Source organism: Microcaecilia unicolor, chromosome 3 (assembly GCF_901765095.1).
Source record: "Microcaecilia unicolor chromosome 3, aMicUni1.1, whole genome shotgun sequence".
Lineage (NCBI taxonomy): Eukaryota > Metazoa > Chordata > Amphibia > Gymnophiona > Siphonopidae > Microcaecilia > Microcaecilia unicolor.
This window is the reverse complement of record NC_044033.1, coordinates 349,477,933-349,495,463: the sequence shown is the minus strand read 5'-3', so window position 1 is coordinate 349,495,463 and position 17,531 is coordinate 349,477,933. Positions and strand designations below refer to the sequence as shown.

At 42.7% G+C, this 17,531-nt stretch overlaps 1 protein-coding gene across 1 annotated transcript in view; it reads right to left on the bottom strand.

Annotated features, from left to right (window-relative positions):
- LOC115466908 (tumor protein D53 homolog) overlaps positions 1-17,531 on the bottom strand; it is a 219,406-nt gene that overhangs the window by 36,956 nt on the left and 164,919 nt on the right. Inside the window, 2 exon segments of the mRNA XM_030198486.1 lie at positions 10,839-10,887; positions 10,890-10,931. Coding sequence (XP_030054346.1) covers positions 10,839-10,887; positions 10,890-10,931 — 91 coding nt within the window.

The following is a 17,531-nucleotide window of genomic DNA, read 5'->3' as shown; positions in this document are numbered from 1 at the left end:
ACTAACAACTAACCAATTACTCAGGGGTAGAAGCAGAAAGAGGGGAAGGCTTGGGATTGGACTGTCTACCCACCAAGAAAGCAGTAAGTTGTTGCAACTTTACAAAACAATTACAGGGATAATTTAGCCAAAACTGAGCCCCCAACTGCAAAGACCTTGGTGTCAGAAGTAGAAATTGCTTCCTTCTCTTTTGAGTGGTTCTAGCAGCATCCAGGAACACTAATATCATAAAATCATAAAAGTAGCCATACTGGGTCAAACCAATGGTCCATCTGGCCCAGTATCCTGTTTCCAACAATGGCCAATCCAGGTCACAAGAATCTAATCCAAATAGTAGCAATAATCTATGCTACCAATCCCAGTGCAAGCAGCAGCTTCACCATGTCTGTCTCAATAGCAGACTATGGACTTTTCCTACAGGAATTTGTTCAAACCTTTTTTAAACCCAGGTTAAACCCAGATCTATGCGGGTCACTCAAAGTTAAGAGCAAGTAGTTGGCAAAGGCTAACAACTTAATGGTGCCCCCAAGCATATCAATTCCTGATACCACCTCTACATTGTAAAACATACATAACAGTGGTTCCAATGATAATAGAAACAAAAGCGTGGATAAGGGGCAACCTTGGCATGTGCCACAACCTATTGTGAAGGTGGAAGTGTGAATACCATTTATAAACAGGGAGGCCTGGGGATCAGTGTATAGTGAGATGATTGCATTTAGAACCAACCCTGAATTCTCACATATCAAAGTGTTTGAATAACCACAGTTACCATATCCTCCGGCAATGTGTTCCAGAGCTTAACTATTCATTGAGTGAAAAAAATATGTCCTCCTATTTGTTTTAAAAGTATTTCCATGTAATTCATTGAGTGTCCCCTGGTCTTTGTACTTTTTTGAAAGAGTAAAAAAAAAAACTCAATACACTTGTACCCGTTCTACACCACTGAGGATTTTGTAGACCTCAATTATATCTCCCCTCAGCCATACCTTTTCCAAGCTGAAGAGCCCTAACCTCTTTAGCCCTTTCTCATACGAAAGGAGTTCCATCACCTTTATCATTTTGGTCGCTCTTCTTTGAACCTTTTCTAATTCTGCTATATCTTTTTTGAGATATGGCGACCAGAACTGAATGCAATACTCAAGGTGAGGTCGCACCATGGAGCGATACAGAGGCATTACAGCATTCTTGGTCTTATTTACCATCCCTTTGCTAATAATTCCTAGCATCCTATTTGCTTTTTTGGCCGCCGTTGCACAATGGGCAGAAGATTTCAGCGTATTGTCTACACCACCACTTAGATAACTATGATTTGGATTATTCTTCCCAATGTGCATCACTTTGCATTTGTCCACATTAAATTTCATCTGCCATTTGGATGCCCAGTTTTCCAATTTCCTAAGGTCTTCCTGCAGTTTTTCACAGTCCGCATGTGTTTTAACAACCTTGAATAGTTTTGTGTCATCTACAAATTTAATCCTTGTCACTGTCATTTGCAGAACATTTGAATAAAAACTGCAGTGCTTGATTTACAGTCATACCTACCTGGAAGCAGTCTAGTCATCAGAGAGCCTGGTCAAATTGCTACTACATAGACTGGTAGTTGGCCCTTCTGAGGTAGGTGGAGTTAAGGGCTGTTTACGTCAGCAATACCTTCTTGTCACTGCCACTCCGTTGAAGGTGCGAGCCAAAGGCTTGCATCCCCTAGCCTGTTTCAGGTTTGTTTGTTTTTTTTTAAGTATTTTGATGTTTATTTTGGTTTATTTCTTACGCTCATATTAATTTCATTAATTTATTATCTATTGTCCTCCACCTGATTGTGTGTATTATAAAATATTTTTATCCATAAATTTCTGAAGCCGCTTTAAAAAATGGCTTCAAAACTCCTAGCGCAATTAACCAAACCCAAAAGATTATCACACTATATTCACCAAATTCGTAAGAACACTCATTGCCTCGTGAGTAAAGCAGAGGAAGTTGCAGACATGTTCTTTCAGCAGTTTGAAAAGCTGTATGCAGCTAATCCAACTGCCCCAGATTCTACACAAGGTATCTCTGGGTACCTTTTGAGCACGAGCATGCAGACACTGACTAGAACACAGATTGATTCGCTCAATAAACCATTGACAGCAAAAGAGATTGAGGGGGGGCATAAAGGCTCTCAAGCAATTTCCAGCTCCAGGCCCTGATGGGCTTACGGGAGAGTTTTACAAGTTACTGCAGTCTCAAGTGATAGGGCTGCTTGTAGATTACATTGACTCGATGGTAACAGCAGGACATTTTCTGCCACATATAAACTCAGCACTTATCACCCTGATCCCCAAGCCTGGAAGAGATAGCGCTCTTCTGGAGGCCTATCGCCCTATTTCCTTAATTAATGTAGATACCAAGATTTTCTCATGCATCTTGACAGATCGTCTAGCAGACTGGTTGCCCCACCTTATCGCGGAGGATCAAGTGGGCTTTGTACGTGGCCGTCACTCTGCAGTACGTGTGTGTAAGCTCTTACTAGCAATTCTTTACTGCAATCGGGTAAAGATGCCACTATTGGTTACTAGATGACGCGGACTGCGCATTTGATCAAGTGCACTGGCCCTTCTTATTTCAAACACTTCGATATGTGAGAATTCAGGGTTGGTTCTAAATGCAATCATCTCACTATACACTGATCCCCAGGCCTCCCTGATTATAAATGGTATTCACACTTCCACCTTCACAATAGGTTGTGGCACATGCCAAGGTTGCCCCTTATCCACGCTTCTGTTTCTATTAACATTGGAACCACTGTTATGTATGTTTTGCAATGTAGAGGTGGTATCAGGAATTGATATGCTTGGGGGCACCATTAAGTTGTTAGCCTTTGCCGACTACTTGCTCTTAACCTTGAGTGACCCGCATAGATCTCTTCCAGCGATGCTTCAGATTATAGTGCTATATGGCAGTATGGCAGGTTTTTCATTCAATCTAAGGAAATCCCAGGCTCTTCCATTCCACCCGAAAATACAAGCGCACTGAAGAGGGGCTTTTCCCCTTAGCAGGGCAAAGGACTCCATAAAATATCTAGGAATCCATATTCTGACAGACATTTCCCAACTATACAATCTCAATGTAGGCTCCCTCTTGCAGGATTCTATATGGTTACTGCGACTTTGGCAGGCATGCCCGCACTCCTTGCTGGGACGGGTTTGCTTGTTTAACATGATGTTAGCACCGCGCTGGCTTTACGTGTTTCCAAATGCTCCCACTCTATTTAAAAGTCCAGGATGAGTAAAAGCTTAACAGAACCCTTCAAGATTTTCTTTGGCAGGGGAAGTGTACGACACTGCCAATATCTATCGTGCAGAAACCAAGGGTGCATGGAGGTCTGGGCCAAACAACATCCGTTATTTTACTATGGCATGCTCCATACAACTTATTAACAATTGGTATCAGGGCACTACCTCTTTTTCTGCCACCAGTTTAGAACTGGTTGGCTCCTTTCATTTCAGCTGGCTGCTTCATACGTTGCCTGGTCGCTCTCCTGCGGTTATCCATAGAAATCAGATACTACAATCAGCACGAGCGACGTGCAGATGGATCTGTAAAAGACATTTTCAGCAGCAGCTACTCCATACTTAGCCTTGCATAACAACCCTGATTTTCCTGCTGGTAGAGATTCACCTGTGTTTGCCCACTGACGTTCCAAAGGAATTCATTATCTATATCAGCTGCTGACAGATGAGGGCAAATTGCAACCCTTTCAAGACCTTAAAGGGACCTATTCACTCCCGCACATGGACAATGGAGTCATGGAAAACAGTTGTTTCTCTTTTCTGACCAGCTTCAAATTCAGCCACACGACTTTCCAGACTTCCCAAATCTCTTTCTAATGTGGAAAGTTTTCCTGATATAGAGTTAATTTGTTGAAACATACATTTTGACTGGAAAGTGACTGCTCTATTTTTAGTAATACATCCCAGATGTTCTCCAAAGAGAAGGTTCTAGATTTTAGCAAAACAGCCTGAAAATTTTTAACTTATCTGAGAAGACTCCGCCAGCCTAAGAAAGTAGGCAGTAGTTCTGCTTTCTTCTTTCATGCATTGTCCTCTGCTCCAATACCCCTCGCTCAGCCTGCACTGCCATGTTTTCATGCTGTGGAGAGTCTTCTAGAAGAGTCTCATGGGCAGTTCCATACCCTGCACCAAATGTATCACTGACATCTTCAGGCGACACTACAACCCTGGCTGAAGCGGCTGTGTTCACTGCTCCAAAGAGAAAGACATGTCACCAATAGAAGACGCATTGGGCTCACTTTCCCCCTCTGCTCCTAACACTGACACCACAGCAGAACATGCAGAAGCTCAACATTGGACAACATGAGTTTCCATTGGTCCAAAGTAGTTGAACAGCCAGGACAGCAGGGTAAGCCCAACTTTGACCCTTTGGAAATGAAGTAGGAAAAGAAACAGCAGGGGAAAATGAAGCGAAGGGAGATGCTGGACACATGACTAGAGTAAACAGAAACAGAGAAAAATGAAGGCAGATAAAGACCATCTGGCCTATCCAGCCTGCCCATCCATACCTTCTACTTTCCCTTTCACTCCCTTGGAGATCATATGTATTTATCCCAAGCTTTCTTGAATTCAGAAACAATTTTCATCTCCACCACCTCCAACGGGAGGCCGTTCCACGAATTCACCATCCTTTCCGTGAACAAGTATTTCCTCAGGTTACTTCTGAATGTATACTCTTTCACCTTCATTCTAAACCCATCATTCCAGAGTTTCCTTTCAATTGAAAGAGACTGGCCTCCTGTGTATTTATGCCATGTACATATTTAAATGTCTCTATCATATCTCCCCTCTTCCACCTTTTTTCCAAAGTATAAATACTGAGATTTTTAAGTCTGTCCCCATAGCTTTATGAAGAAGACCACTGATCATTATAGTAGCCACCCTCTGGACCGACGGCATCCTGTCTATATCTTTTTGAAGGTGTGGTCTCTAGAATTGTACACAATATTCTAAATGAGGTCTCACCAGAGTCTTATACAGGGGCATCATCACCTCCTTTTTCCTACTGCCGTACCTCTCCCTATGCACCCAAGCATCCTTCTAGCTTTTGCTGTCACCTTTTCTACCTGTTTGGTGGAAATGTGGGAAGAGGGTATGGAGAGGAGTTGTGGTGCTGGTCTCAGGGAAAGTTGCAGAGAGTCAAAGGGGAGACAGATGCTGGACCTGGGGCAGGGTAGGGAGGGGAATCAATGCTGGACCCAGGGGTAGGCAGTTAGAAAAGGGAAGGGGATATACTGATCACCTGGGGAGGGGGTAGAGATGGGAAAGATGATTACTGGTCATCTGGGGAAATAGGCCTTGAGTCACCTATGGAGTTGGGGTGGGTGCACTTGGCTGAAGGTTTACCTAGGGCATCAGATACCTTTGAGTTGGCTTTGCTAACCAGGTAGGGTATTAGTTGAATTGGGAGATGGGTTGTCCTTTCTCGTGCCTCTGAAAACAGTATCAGTTCACAAAGGGTCACCAAACCCTGATGTGCACTGCAATGACTGTTACTTTGGTATGGTTGTAGTTGATTATTTTGTGGGAGAGATATACTAGTGGGATTGAGTATCATATTACATTTTACTTTATTGTAGGAAGCATATTTCATATTTTATTTGTATATATATATATATATATATATATATATATATATATATATATATATAGTGTTGTAAATCACCCTATTTTGACAGGAGTTGAACTAATTTGTCTGTGTTATGATTGTGATGTCACACATGACATCATAGCCCACTAAGAAAAATTCTCTCATGTGTGTGTGATGTAATTAGTGGCTTTTGCTAAGTCAGTGGTTTAAAAAAGAAATAAGACAAAATACAAATAAATAAATTGTTAGCAACTATTTAAATGACAACCAGAAAAAAACGGAAGTAGTTGACCTGTATATTTTAGCAATCATTGGCATTGCTATGGGGTGATACTAGCAGCACCAACCTACTCATGTGCGGTGCAGAGCTAGCATCCTTCCAGAGAGCAGATTAGCAGTTATTCAGCATAGTGTGGCAGCATCCAAAATGATCCCTCCTCCAATCCCAGGAATCAAAAGAACAACATTTTTATCAAAAGGATGGACACTGGGGCAGTGTTCAATTCTGGGAGCGACTCTTGTGCCTAGCCTACATTAGCAGTTGAAATAAAGAAGGATTTTAAAAAATCTCCAAAGATTTCTGTGCCAGATATGGAAGACTAAAACAAAAAAAAAAATGGTTTATGTCCATTTAAACGATTTTCCCCTGATTGTCATGCAACTTTTCATGTTCCTTTCACCTATTCATTTTTGTGTGCAATTAACTGTACCTCTGTTAATGCATATATATATATATATATATATATATATATATATATATATACACAGGTGATCTGTATGCATTTTTAATTTTTAGGCTTCCGTACTAATCAAATGTGTGCTCATGATTGCACACCTTTAGTCTGCTTCTTCAGGAAGTTGCTTGTTGGAGTTGTGAAGTAACTTTTCACCTGTTTCCCTGATTCCACAGCAAATGCAGCCACCTGCAGTTCAGGAACCTAAGAGATCGCAAACGAGCTTTTCAAAACTCCCATCATTTGTTTAAAAGGGTGGTGGAACATTAAAGATTCATACTTTCCACCCTGAGGAATAACCCAATCAGTTTAGCAGAGTATCTCTTGTGTGGCTTTTGCATATTTATTTACTGCTTCATCATAGGTGTAAGCAAAGGTCAGGCATGTGTATGGTGCAGCATGGCCCAAACCTTTTCATAATCCTGGTCCAAATGGGATAAAACAAATGAAAGCTTGCAAGAAACATATTGCATAGCAACAGAGGTGCCGAGACAATAAAAAATGTTTCAAATTCTCAGCTGCTTCCCCTGACAGCATTTCGTAAACCAAGACAGGTAACCAGTAATCTCTGGAATCACAGGAAAAGCCCAGCTATTCTTTGGTTTGCAAACAGGGCTAGTGCTTATCCCCCTGCATTCTATGTGCCCAAACTTGGGCATACGTCTGAGATGTGCGCACAACTTAATTGGCTAATGAGCTGTTAACCATCATTAATTGGATGCTAACAACCAACTATTGATGTTAATTGGCATCAATTGAGATTTGTGCATGCATCTGGCTGCGCGCCTAAATCCCATAGTGTGCAACTCAAAAGGGAGTGTGGCTATGGGAGGGGCATGGGCGAGTCAGGGGCATTCCAAAATGTTGCGCGCAGTGTTATAGAATATTTATACCAGGTTTCAGCAGGGCATGGAAATTGGTGCTAAGTGCTATTTTATACAGGGCACACACCCTTTAAAGAACAGTGCTTAGCGTAAATCCTTTCCAGCACCCGTTTTTGAGCGTCATTTGCCCCCTAAGTGTATATTCAACATTGCACCCACCCCCGCTCCTAGCCTTCCCCCACAAGATTTAAAAAATTAAATTCAGCAATCATGATTCCTCCAATAGTATCCTTTCTAGAATGATCCTGTACAGGGTTGGCCCTACCATTAGGCCATCTGAGGCAACATCGCTTCCTGACCTTACTTCCCCAACCCCTTTCCTTTCTCATTTTTCCAAAGGCAGCAGCAGAAATTCCCAGAGGCTGCCCTGCCACCGGTCCCAGCCCCCTCTGTGTACTGCAGCCTGCCTCTGAGAAAACAGGAAGTTACATCAGAGAGGCGGGCCACAGTAGAGAGAAGGGGCTGGGACCAGCAGCAGGACAGCCTCTGGGAATCGCTGCTGCTACATTTGAAAAAACAGGAAAGAAAATGTAAATTGGTGGAAGGGGGCTGATGGAGGATGGGGGGAGAGGGAAGACCATGGTAGGGGGAGAGTGGTGGCAGCAGCAGCTCATTCCTCGCCTCATGGGGTAGATTGTTTTGGGCCGCACCTGATCCTGTAAAAACACATACTTAGTCATCAAATGCTTCAATATTAAACAGTTAAAAACCCAAGTTGAGGGTTCTCTGAGTTTGTGTGGCTATGGCTATCAGAATCTATTTTGCTTTGACTGCACCTGCTCTCCCCCTCCCCCCAAGGTGCTGTCCCAGGTGAGTGCCTGTTTTGCTTATGGTTAAGCCAACCCTGTTTGCCAATATTAGGAAGATGGGCTGGGATCTGATGCTTCTACTTGACATCCATATATGCCTTTCCTAAAAGAAAACAGCTTTGGGTGCTGGAGACTCTCAGGAAATCCAGCTCCACACCCTCTCTTCATTTTAACTCTACTCATCTACCTGTGAAATCAAAGGTCTTTCAAAATCCATAAAAAGAGCACTTTGTGTTTTATTTTTAGGCAACAAAAACTTGTGTTTGGTCCTGGAGGAGCAAAAGAAAGAAAGAACAAATGGGGAAAAAAAAAAGAAAGAAAGAATCCAGATTCCTGGTGGTTTTTCATTTTGTGCGAGCCTTACCTGATAGAATGGGACCTGCAGCAGCATGAAGGGAGAAATGGTAAGAATTAGAAAGTGTGTTAGGAATAGAAAAAAAAAAGTAACCCTGCAGGAGGAAAGAACAGAGAGCGGGGAGACCACAGGAATCGAAGTGGGTGAAAAATACAATCACTCTGAAACCAACCTGCATTAGCTTTGAACCCACACAACCAATATATGCTTTTTGTTCATTTACGTTAGATTCCCTTGTAACAGACCCAGCACAGTAACATTGCAGGGAAGTGTGTGTTGGGTTTACATAATTTTACACCAATATTGCTGCAAAAACAAGTTAAAGAAAATAAAAAAAAAATAATAACCTTCAACTCCCCCTCCCCCCTACACACATCAAACCAGGTCCTGCTTCCTGTGATGTATCTACAAGCAGATTTTTACAACCACCATCACCCAGAACTTTAAAAAATGATGGTTTAGTCCAGAACTTCTTTTCGATAAAATTACACTTTGCTGCTATAAGGAGAGAACTTTAATAAAGACGAATACTGAACATACTAAATATTAGAATGTGCTGTCTTCTTTCCTATCCCTGCCAACTTTATTACTTCTTTATGCCTATCCAGTTGTCAGTGCTGTGGGCTGTACATAGGGTTGCCAACTGGCTGTTTTTCTAATGGCCAGGCCAACTGCCAGCAGACCCCAAAAACCGGCACTACAAAAGCCATTTTTTAAAATAGTGGACATCAAAACTTTAGCATAATTTGAATTCATCATAACATCAGAATATGTTATGTGTCATTTCTTCTTCTGAGATGGCAACCCTAGTGTGAATGGTTGGGTGAGGATGTGGGGAATGTGGGATGAAGACAGTGCAACAGTAGGTGAGGCAAGGCACTTGGGGAGGGGCATGGGGCGGGATAAGGGAGGGGCATGGCGCACAGCAGGTGTTGAGATTTTCTCTGTCAAAAAGTTGGCAACCCTAGCTGACCATATCCAACCCAAGAGCTTAAAGGGAACCAGGCAGGGTTGAAAAAAATAATAAAAACCCAGATACACCAGAAAACATGGCAACTTGTACTTTAGTGGCTAACCATGGCAAATAAAATTTTGACATTATTATTACTACATAAATGTTGTTGAAATGCAAAAACTATATGCAGAATGTGGAAGCAAGCAACATTCTCAGTGGTATTCCCTCTATTTTCTGTCTTTCTCTACTTGGCAATGCACAGTAAACTGCAGAACAGAAGAATTACTGAGCTATTTGTGTACACTTTTCAAGTTTTATATTGAGATGTGTGTTTCCTGGTTCCAAGACTATGTAGGGTACTTTAACAGCCCTATGCATATTAACCGAGAAGTCTTCATGTTTGAATAGGATTAAGGTTTCATGCCCTACAATTAGGTACCCAGCAGCACTCTCAGGTTTAACCAGCATAGCAAATTCACCTAGGGGTAGGGGGTGAAGCAGCATTCTGCACCATCCTAAGGACTGGGGTGTGAACATCAGAGGTTTCCCTAGCACTATAACTGTAGTTGTTCTTTGCAGTTTCTTACAGGTCCTCATTTTTCAGGACAACTACAACCTGCAACTTAGCCTTATCATCAGAGCATTAATGTGCTTTTGCAGGTCATCTCCCGCACTCCCACCGAGAAGCTGGGATCTCCCACTGAGTGGCCTCCCCCCCCCTCCGGTGGCAGCAGAAATGCCTTCATAAAGCACATCTCCCGCTGCCGCTGATCCCACGGCAGAAAGGCCCTATATCTTCCACTGAGTGGGTCGGCAGCTCTGCAGATGTATAGAATTTCAGAACCAAGCATAGCAATAAAGCTATATGATGTCTGGGTACACTAAGTTTAGAGGAGGGGAAGGGGAAAGAATTGAGGTCCTCGTCCTTATATTCATCTTTTGCTTTACCAGCTCTGGTTTGCTCATGAATTCATCTACAGCGGCTCTGACGCCCTCCACGTTATGTTTCTGCCAAACTTGATTGTTACTTTTATTAGCTAAGAAATGCCTGGTATCTTCTGCAATTTTTGCCTAGAATTTAATCTATACTTCATTAGAACTAATAGATTCTGCTGCTCTCTTATTTTCATGGGCCTAATGGAGCAGTTAGAAAATTTCTAGACATTTACATCATTGTTGCCTTGGTTGCATTTTTACAGATGGAAGGAAATTTATCCTGTCAGACTGAATAAGCATATATCCTTCCTTTAGGCTGCACAGTGAACCACAGAATCCCTGGTTAGAACTAGCAGGATCAGAAGCATTTGCACTGAAGACCTGAAGATACAGATACAGTTTAGCATGCTCTTCTCCCTCCTCCCCCAAAGCATAACGATGTATAATCAGGTCACTTCCTCTCCCCCTCCCACCTAGTCACCATTAAAAGTAGGAACTGGCTATTCTGTTGCATCTTTGTACCTCATATCTCCCAGCCTCTTGCCAATGGCACTTCCCACATTACTTATGCCGCGGTTGCCTTCTGTCCTGCATGACTCAGTGTTTCCTGGGTTTCTTGTAACTGGAAACAAAGAAAGGGAAAAGAAGACAAACTAGGTTAACACAGGAGAAAGAAGCAGGGCACTAAGAAAACAATTCTATAAATTGGTGCCTTAAGAACCACAAGGGGCACTCTTTGCACAAATTCTAAATCAGCTTAAGTGCGATTCTAAACTGTTTGTAGTGGAACCCTACCATTAGGCCACCCGAGGAACACCCCCGTTACACCCAATTTCTGCTCCCCCCTTTTTCAGATCACAACTAATGATAGGTGCAGTTTCCGCATCCAAATTCACGCATATAAATTCAATTTAAATATAATTGTCATAATTGTCTATTAAAAGCCAATTAATGGCACTAATTAGCTCATTAGTTAATGAATTGCACACACAAATTTTATACCCCCCTCCCAAATTTGGGCACGCAATTTTTGGTGACTTGTATAGAATTAGGGGGTAAGCGAGTTAAGTACACTGTTGATAGAATAATGCGTAACACTTATGTACATAATTGCCAATTAGTTGCGTCAATTACATGCCTAATTCTAGCATTCTATGAACTAGGCACCAGCTTATTTAAATTTCTTTAATGTACTTCCATTCTCACCAGTGTGTACATGAAGAACGAGTTACAATTAAGATGTAAGAAGGCCCAGCTTGAATTCATAATCAATTTTACTCAAAGTCATAGGCGGTCGGTGGCCCAACTGTTTGGGGAGGCTAAAGGGGGTGGGGTTAGGGATGGGGCCAGGGGCGGAGCTTACATCCATAATTGTCTGACAACACAGAAAAAAATAAGTAAAAATAAAAAGTAACAGTTATAGTAGATGACAGCAGAAAAGACCTGCATGGCCCATCCAGTCTGCCCAACAAGATGAACTCATGTGTATACCTTACCTTGATTTGTACCTGTCTTTTTCAGGGCACAGACCATATAAGTCTGCCCAGCACTATCCCCTCCTCCCAACCACCAGCCACGCCTCCCACCACCGGCTCTGGCACAGACCGTATAAGTCTGCCCAGCACTATTCCCCCTTGGCAATATTTCATTTCTCTGGTGTCACCCCTCTCACTCACATTTCTCTCTGGAATTTCACTCCCTCTTCCCTGTTCTGGGTTCTGAGTTAATACCTTTATTAAATGTAGAAATTAGATATGTATCTCATGTAAAAGAATAAAGTGGTTGCTCAAAGCATAAACTAACCACAATCGCTCAACTGCAAAACATCAAGGCAAGGTATACATATAAAGTAGCGCATATGAGTTTATCTTGTTGGGCAGACTGGATGAACCGTACAGGTCTTTTTCTGCCGTCACCTACTATGTATGTTATGTTACTATGCACAAATTTGTGCAAAAACACACTCAGAACCTTACTGTAACATAAATATTACACTGGGCAGACCCTAATACACCAATATACAACCCATATGGAAAATGCAGACTGTCAACATGTATGTTTACCTGCAAAATATGCAAATATATGCAAGAGAAATGAAGGTGTGTAAGGCATTTTTTGTGGATATCTTGAAACCCTCTGTCTAGGGCATATTCCAAGACCTGCTTGAGAACCACTGCTATAGAAATAAAGTTGGTATTTCCTCTGTAATTTTAAATAATTACTTTGACTTCCGTGAACATGGGAATGCTTTCAAACATATATATTTGGAGATCCTGAACTTAATATTTGACTTGGACATGGCTAAGAGGCTAAGACTGCAACAAGGTCTGGAAAAAGAACAAATCCTTTACAAAGAGCAATGTCTATGCTGAATCATTATCTGTATGAACCTAAAGCAGGGTTCAGGGACACATTGTGAAATGCTCGCATCCATTCACAGAGGAGGCAATCCAAGGAAGAGAGAATAACTGAGTAGCTAAAATTTTCTCAACACATTTCACTCAGTTCCTTCATGCAGTGACCTCGTTGCATAAAATCCAGACCAAACCTCTGCAGGAACCCCACAAAGTGTGAAAAAAAAAAAAAACAGAACAAAAAAGAGAAGTCATTGTGTGTGCCATCACCCAGGTCATTATCTGCATGCTGCCCACCCCTCAAACGCAGGGCTGCTTGGCACTGCAGCCAAGCAGCTCTCGGAAGTTTCCTCCAATCCTTCCCGCCCTCAGCTGAGCTTCCCGATGACAGCCCTCCTCTCTCTGTCCCCCCCCCCCTCCGGCGCGTATTTACCTGTTTTACTTTTAGTGGCAGTGAGTGGCGAAGGCAGTGATGAAAAAGAAAGCGCTGCGGGCTCCTCCAGCTTCTCCCTTTCCTTCCCTCACACGTGTCCCGCCTTCTGCGATGACGTATTTCCTGTTTCAACGAGGGCGGGACAACGTGTGAGGGAAGGGGAAGGGAGAAGCTGGAGGAGCCCGCAGCGCTTTCTTTTTCATCACTGCCTTCGCCACGCACTGCCACTAAAAGTAAAACAGGTACATACGCGCCGGGGGGGGGGGGAATGGAGAGAGGAGGGCTGTCATCGGGAAGCTCAGCTGAGGGCAGGAAGGATCGGAGCAAGGAAACTTCTGAGAGCTGCTTGGCTGCAGGGTCAGGCAGCCCCCCTCCCCCCGCATTTGGGGTGGGCGGGGGTAGCAGCAAGGGGAAGGTACGGTTGGGCCTGGGGAGGCTTAGGCCTCTTATACGGGGCGCCTATGCTCAAAGTCATCAGCAAAGCTCCAGCTAAGATGAAGAACTTCCTGTGAGGTTTTCAATTTCCAGTTTGGTAATCATAAATGGTTAGCACTTAACACTCAGGAAGGTTCCTTGTTGCTGCTCACTGTCATGCAAAAGGGAGAATTTGCAAGACATGTAAAAGCAGTTAGCTTAGCAGGATTAAAAAAAAAAAAAAAAGGTTTGGATAACTTCCTAACAGAATGTCCATAGACATTATTAAGATGGACTTAGAAAAAGCCACTGCTTATTTCTAGGATAAGCAGCATAAAATCTGTTTTATTGTTCTGGGATCTTGCCAGGTACTTGTGACCTGGATTGGCTACTGTTGGAAACAGGATACTGGGCTTGTTGGAAACAGGATGCTTATGTTGTTACGCCTTTTATGTACTGAGCTGTACTCTGAAATGGTTCCAACAGCAAACTGGCTTGAGTCAATAGTTGGCTAGCTATATACATATGTTTCTCCTCTTGTAGCCCCACTAGCTAACATAACACTTTCTCTTGCTGAGAACATAAGGAAGCCACAGACAATAACAGTCACACTATTTGCTCAATTAATCTACTGTAACAAGTGGCTGAATGTTGGGGGGGGGGGGGGGTCATATCTGAAACAGCACAATTCATACTATGCTAAATTTAGTCATAGAAGAATATCAGTAGAAATCAAACAAAATAAAACATGGAAAAGAAAATAAGATATACCTTTTTTTATTGGACATAACTTAATACATTTCTTGATTAGCTTTCGAAGGTTGCCCTTCTTCGCAGATCGGAAATAAGCAAATGTGTAGCAGATAGTATATATAAGTGAAACATCCAAGCATTACTTTGACAGTCTGACAGGGTGGGAGGGTGGGGGTGGGTAGGAGGTATGCATGGGGACATCAAAGCATTTCATTGATATTCTAACAGGATGGGTGTGGGTAGGTGAGAGGAGGGTGATAAACAGAGAAATCCAATTTTATGGTTTATAATGGGCCAGAAAACCCAGATCCTTGTTAATCCTGTCTGTTGGGTGTCAAAATATTCAATCATTCTGACTTCAAAGGTCATAACAGTCATAGAAGAATGAATGAGGGATCAAGAAACAAAATATAGCACCTTTCCAGTAGTCTGTTATTGAGATGGACATGAGGGAAGACACTGCTTGCCCCGGGATTGGTAGCATAGAATGTTGCTATTAATTGGGTTTCTGCCAGGTACTTGTGACCTGGATTGGCCACTGTTGGAAGCAGGTTACTGGGCTAGATGGACCATTGGTCTGACCCAGTTTAGCTATTCTTATGTTCTAGTACGACTTCAACATATAACCAGAACAGAAAGAGAAGAGTGAGGCCCCCTGAGTACTCTTTGCCTCCCTCTGAATTCATTTGTCTCTATGTTGGTCATATGAGGGGTTTTTTTTTTGGGGGGGGGGGGGGGGGGGGTTCTGCAGATAAATCATATAAAGGTTCAACCATTTCTAACTTACTGTGATCAAAAGAGACAGTTCACCATATTTGCTACTGCTAAATGCAAATCTAGCATTTTGATACTGCTAAAAAGCAAACCTAGCATTAAGGCAGTGCAAACAGGATAACTGCCCTTGGCCCCTGTGCTACATATTATATTTATATGTATTTTTTTTTTTTACTCCTGAGGCAGGCACCTGTGTGCTGAAACACGGCTGCCACGTCAAGGTCTTTTGGTGTATTTCTAATAAATATCCACACATAAGGATCATCTCGTCTCCCTTGTGCTTCTTGGAAGTGCCAACCCTTTCACCCTGATTTCAATTACACAAATACTGACTGGATAAATGTGACACCCAAAATGCTAGGGAGGTAAAGCTCCTAAATGAAATAAATGACTGCTTCATGGAGGAGCTGGTTCAGGAACTGACAAGAGGGGGACTTACTGTAGATTTAGTCCTTAATGAAATGCAAGACTTGGCAAGAGAGGTAATGTTGTTGGGTCCACTTGGCAACAGCGATCATAACATCATCAAATTTGAGTTAATGACTGGAAAACAACTACGGAAATCTACTGCACTAGCATTTAACTTTCCAAAGTGTCACTATGATAAAATGAGGAAAATCGTTTAAGAAGCTAAAAGGAGCAGCTACAAAGATTTAGTCAGTGACGTTCCTATGTCAGCTGCCACAAGGGTGGATCACCGCTGCGCATCCCTCGGTGCATCACCTCCTGGGGGTGCAGGGAGTAGTTGCGTGGCTGTCGGCTCCGCCAGTTCCTGGCTCCAGAACAGGAAGTAACGTCAGGAGAGAGCAGGGAACCAGCGGAGCTGTCAGTTGGCTGGCTGCTCCTCCCCCCCCCCCCACCCACAGAGTGCACCCCGGGTGAACCGCCCCCACTGCCCTGCCCTTGGTACATCACTGCACAGAGTTAGCCAATTATCAGCACCAATTAGCAATTGTGCATGCAACTGCCCTTCATCATTATTCTTGAAGTTGTGCATGCAACTTCTAAGGATATGGACACGGAAGGGTCATGAACGGGTCAAGGGACTGCCTAGGGGTTAGTTGTACAGGTTATAGTATACTAGGAGTTATGCACCTAATAAACATTTAGATGCAAGCACTTACACCAGCCTTTGACATGGCATACGTGCTCACACCTAAAGTTAGGTGGAAAACTACAGAATTAGAAAAGGTACAGAGAAGGGTGAAGAAAATGATAACAGGGATGGGAGACGACTTCCCTATGAGGAAAGGCTAAAGTGGCTAGGGCTCTTCAGCTTGGAGAAAAGACGGCTGAAGAGAGACATGATAGAGGTCTATAAAATAATGAGTGGAGTGGAATGGGTAGACGTGAATCGCTTGTTTACTCTTTCCAAAATACTAGGACTAGGGGGGCATGCGATGAAGCTACAAAGTAGTAAATTTAAAACAAATCAGAGAAAATTTTCTTCACTCAATGTGTAATTAAACTTTGGAATTCATTACCAGAGAATGTAGTAAAGCAGTTAGCTAATTACCTAAAACAAAGTTCATAAGCCATTATTAAAAAGGACTTGGGGAAAATCCACTGCTTATTTTTAGGATACCTTAAATCAATTGTAACACGACCTAAGTCTATTCATTGCTAAATAAACAACTGGGAAATGGAGAATAGACAAACTAGTGCACATGTACTGTATTTCACAAAGCTTCACAAAGAAAGGCGTGTAACAATCACAGTCAACGCTCAATGACTGGATAACTGTCCTTTTGGTGATTGGTGTAATCATAGGCAAAAACTGCCTCCTCCAAATTGTGCGTATGTTTGTAGTAATATTTCTTCAATAATGTATTTTATGCTTTTTTACTATTTTTTCAAATTTAAAGGTGGTAAATAATCAATTCCAAAGTGTGATCACTTTGCGTTCAGTCGGCTTCTCAGACCTCGACAGGTACTCGTCTTACTGGGGCTTTATCAAGAGATCTGGGCCTATATGAACGACCTATCAAGAGAAGCAAGCAGTGATGTCTGTACTGATCGGTGGACTAAGACATCGCTTGGGTATGGCTCCGACTTACGTGTTGGTGATCAGCTGTCAATGTGCTCCACCAATGTTCTACAACAATGGCGGTAGCATTCTTTATACTGTGGCACCTGGAAGGATTCCTACCGGATCTGACGATGCCAGAGCGGCAAATGCCATTGACTCACATGTTGCAACTCCAGTGCATATTGGTGTTGAGACCAGTAGGTTCGATGGATTGTAAACGATATATCTAGCTGAGTTCTCTTTGTAAGAGAATCCTGTTGACATTGCCTCCTCATCTCGAGGGGATCACTCGGTCTAATCGTCATGCACATTCAGGTCTTCAAACTTGTGCAGAAATTGAACACAGTGCTGCATTAGCAGGGCTCCAGGGAGTCTTTGGGGAATGCGGGAACGGTGTTCCGTCATCCGTGCACATAAGGACCTGCTCGTTTTGGAGGAGTGGCCTAGTGGTTAGGGTG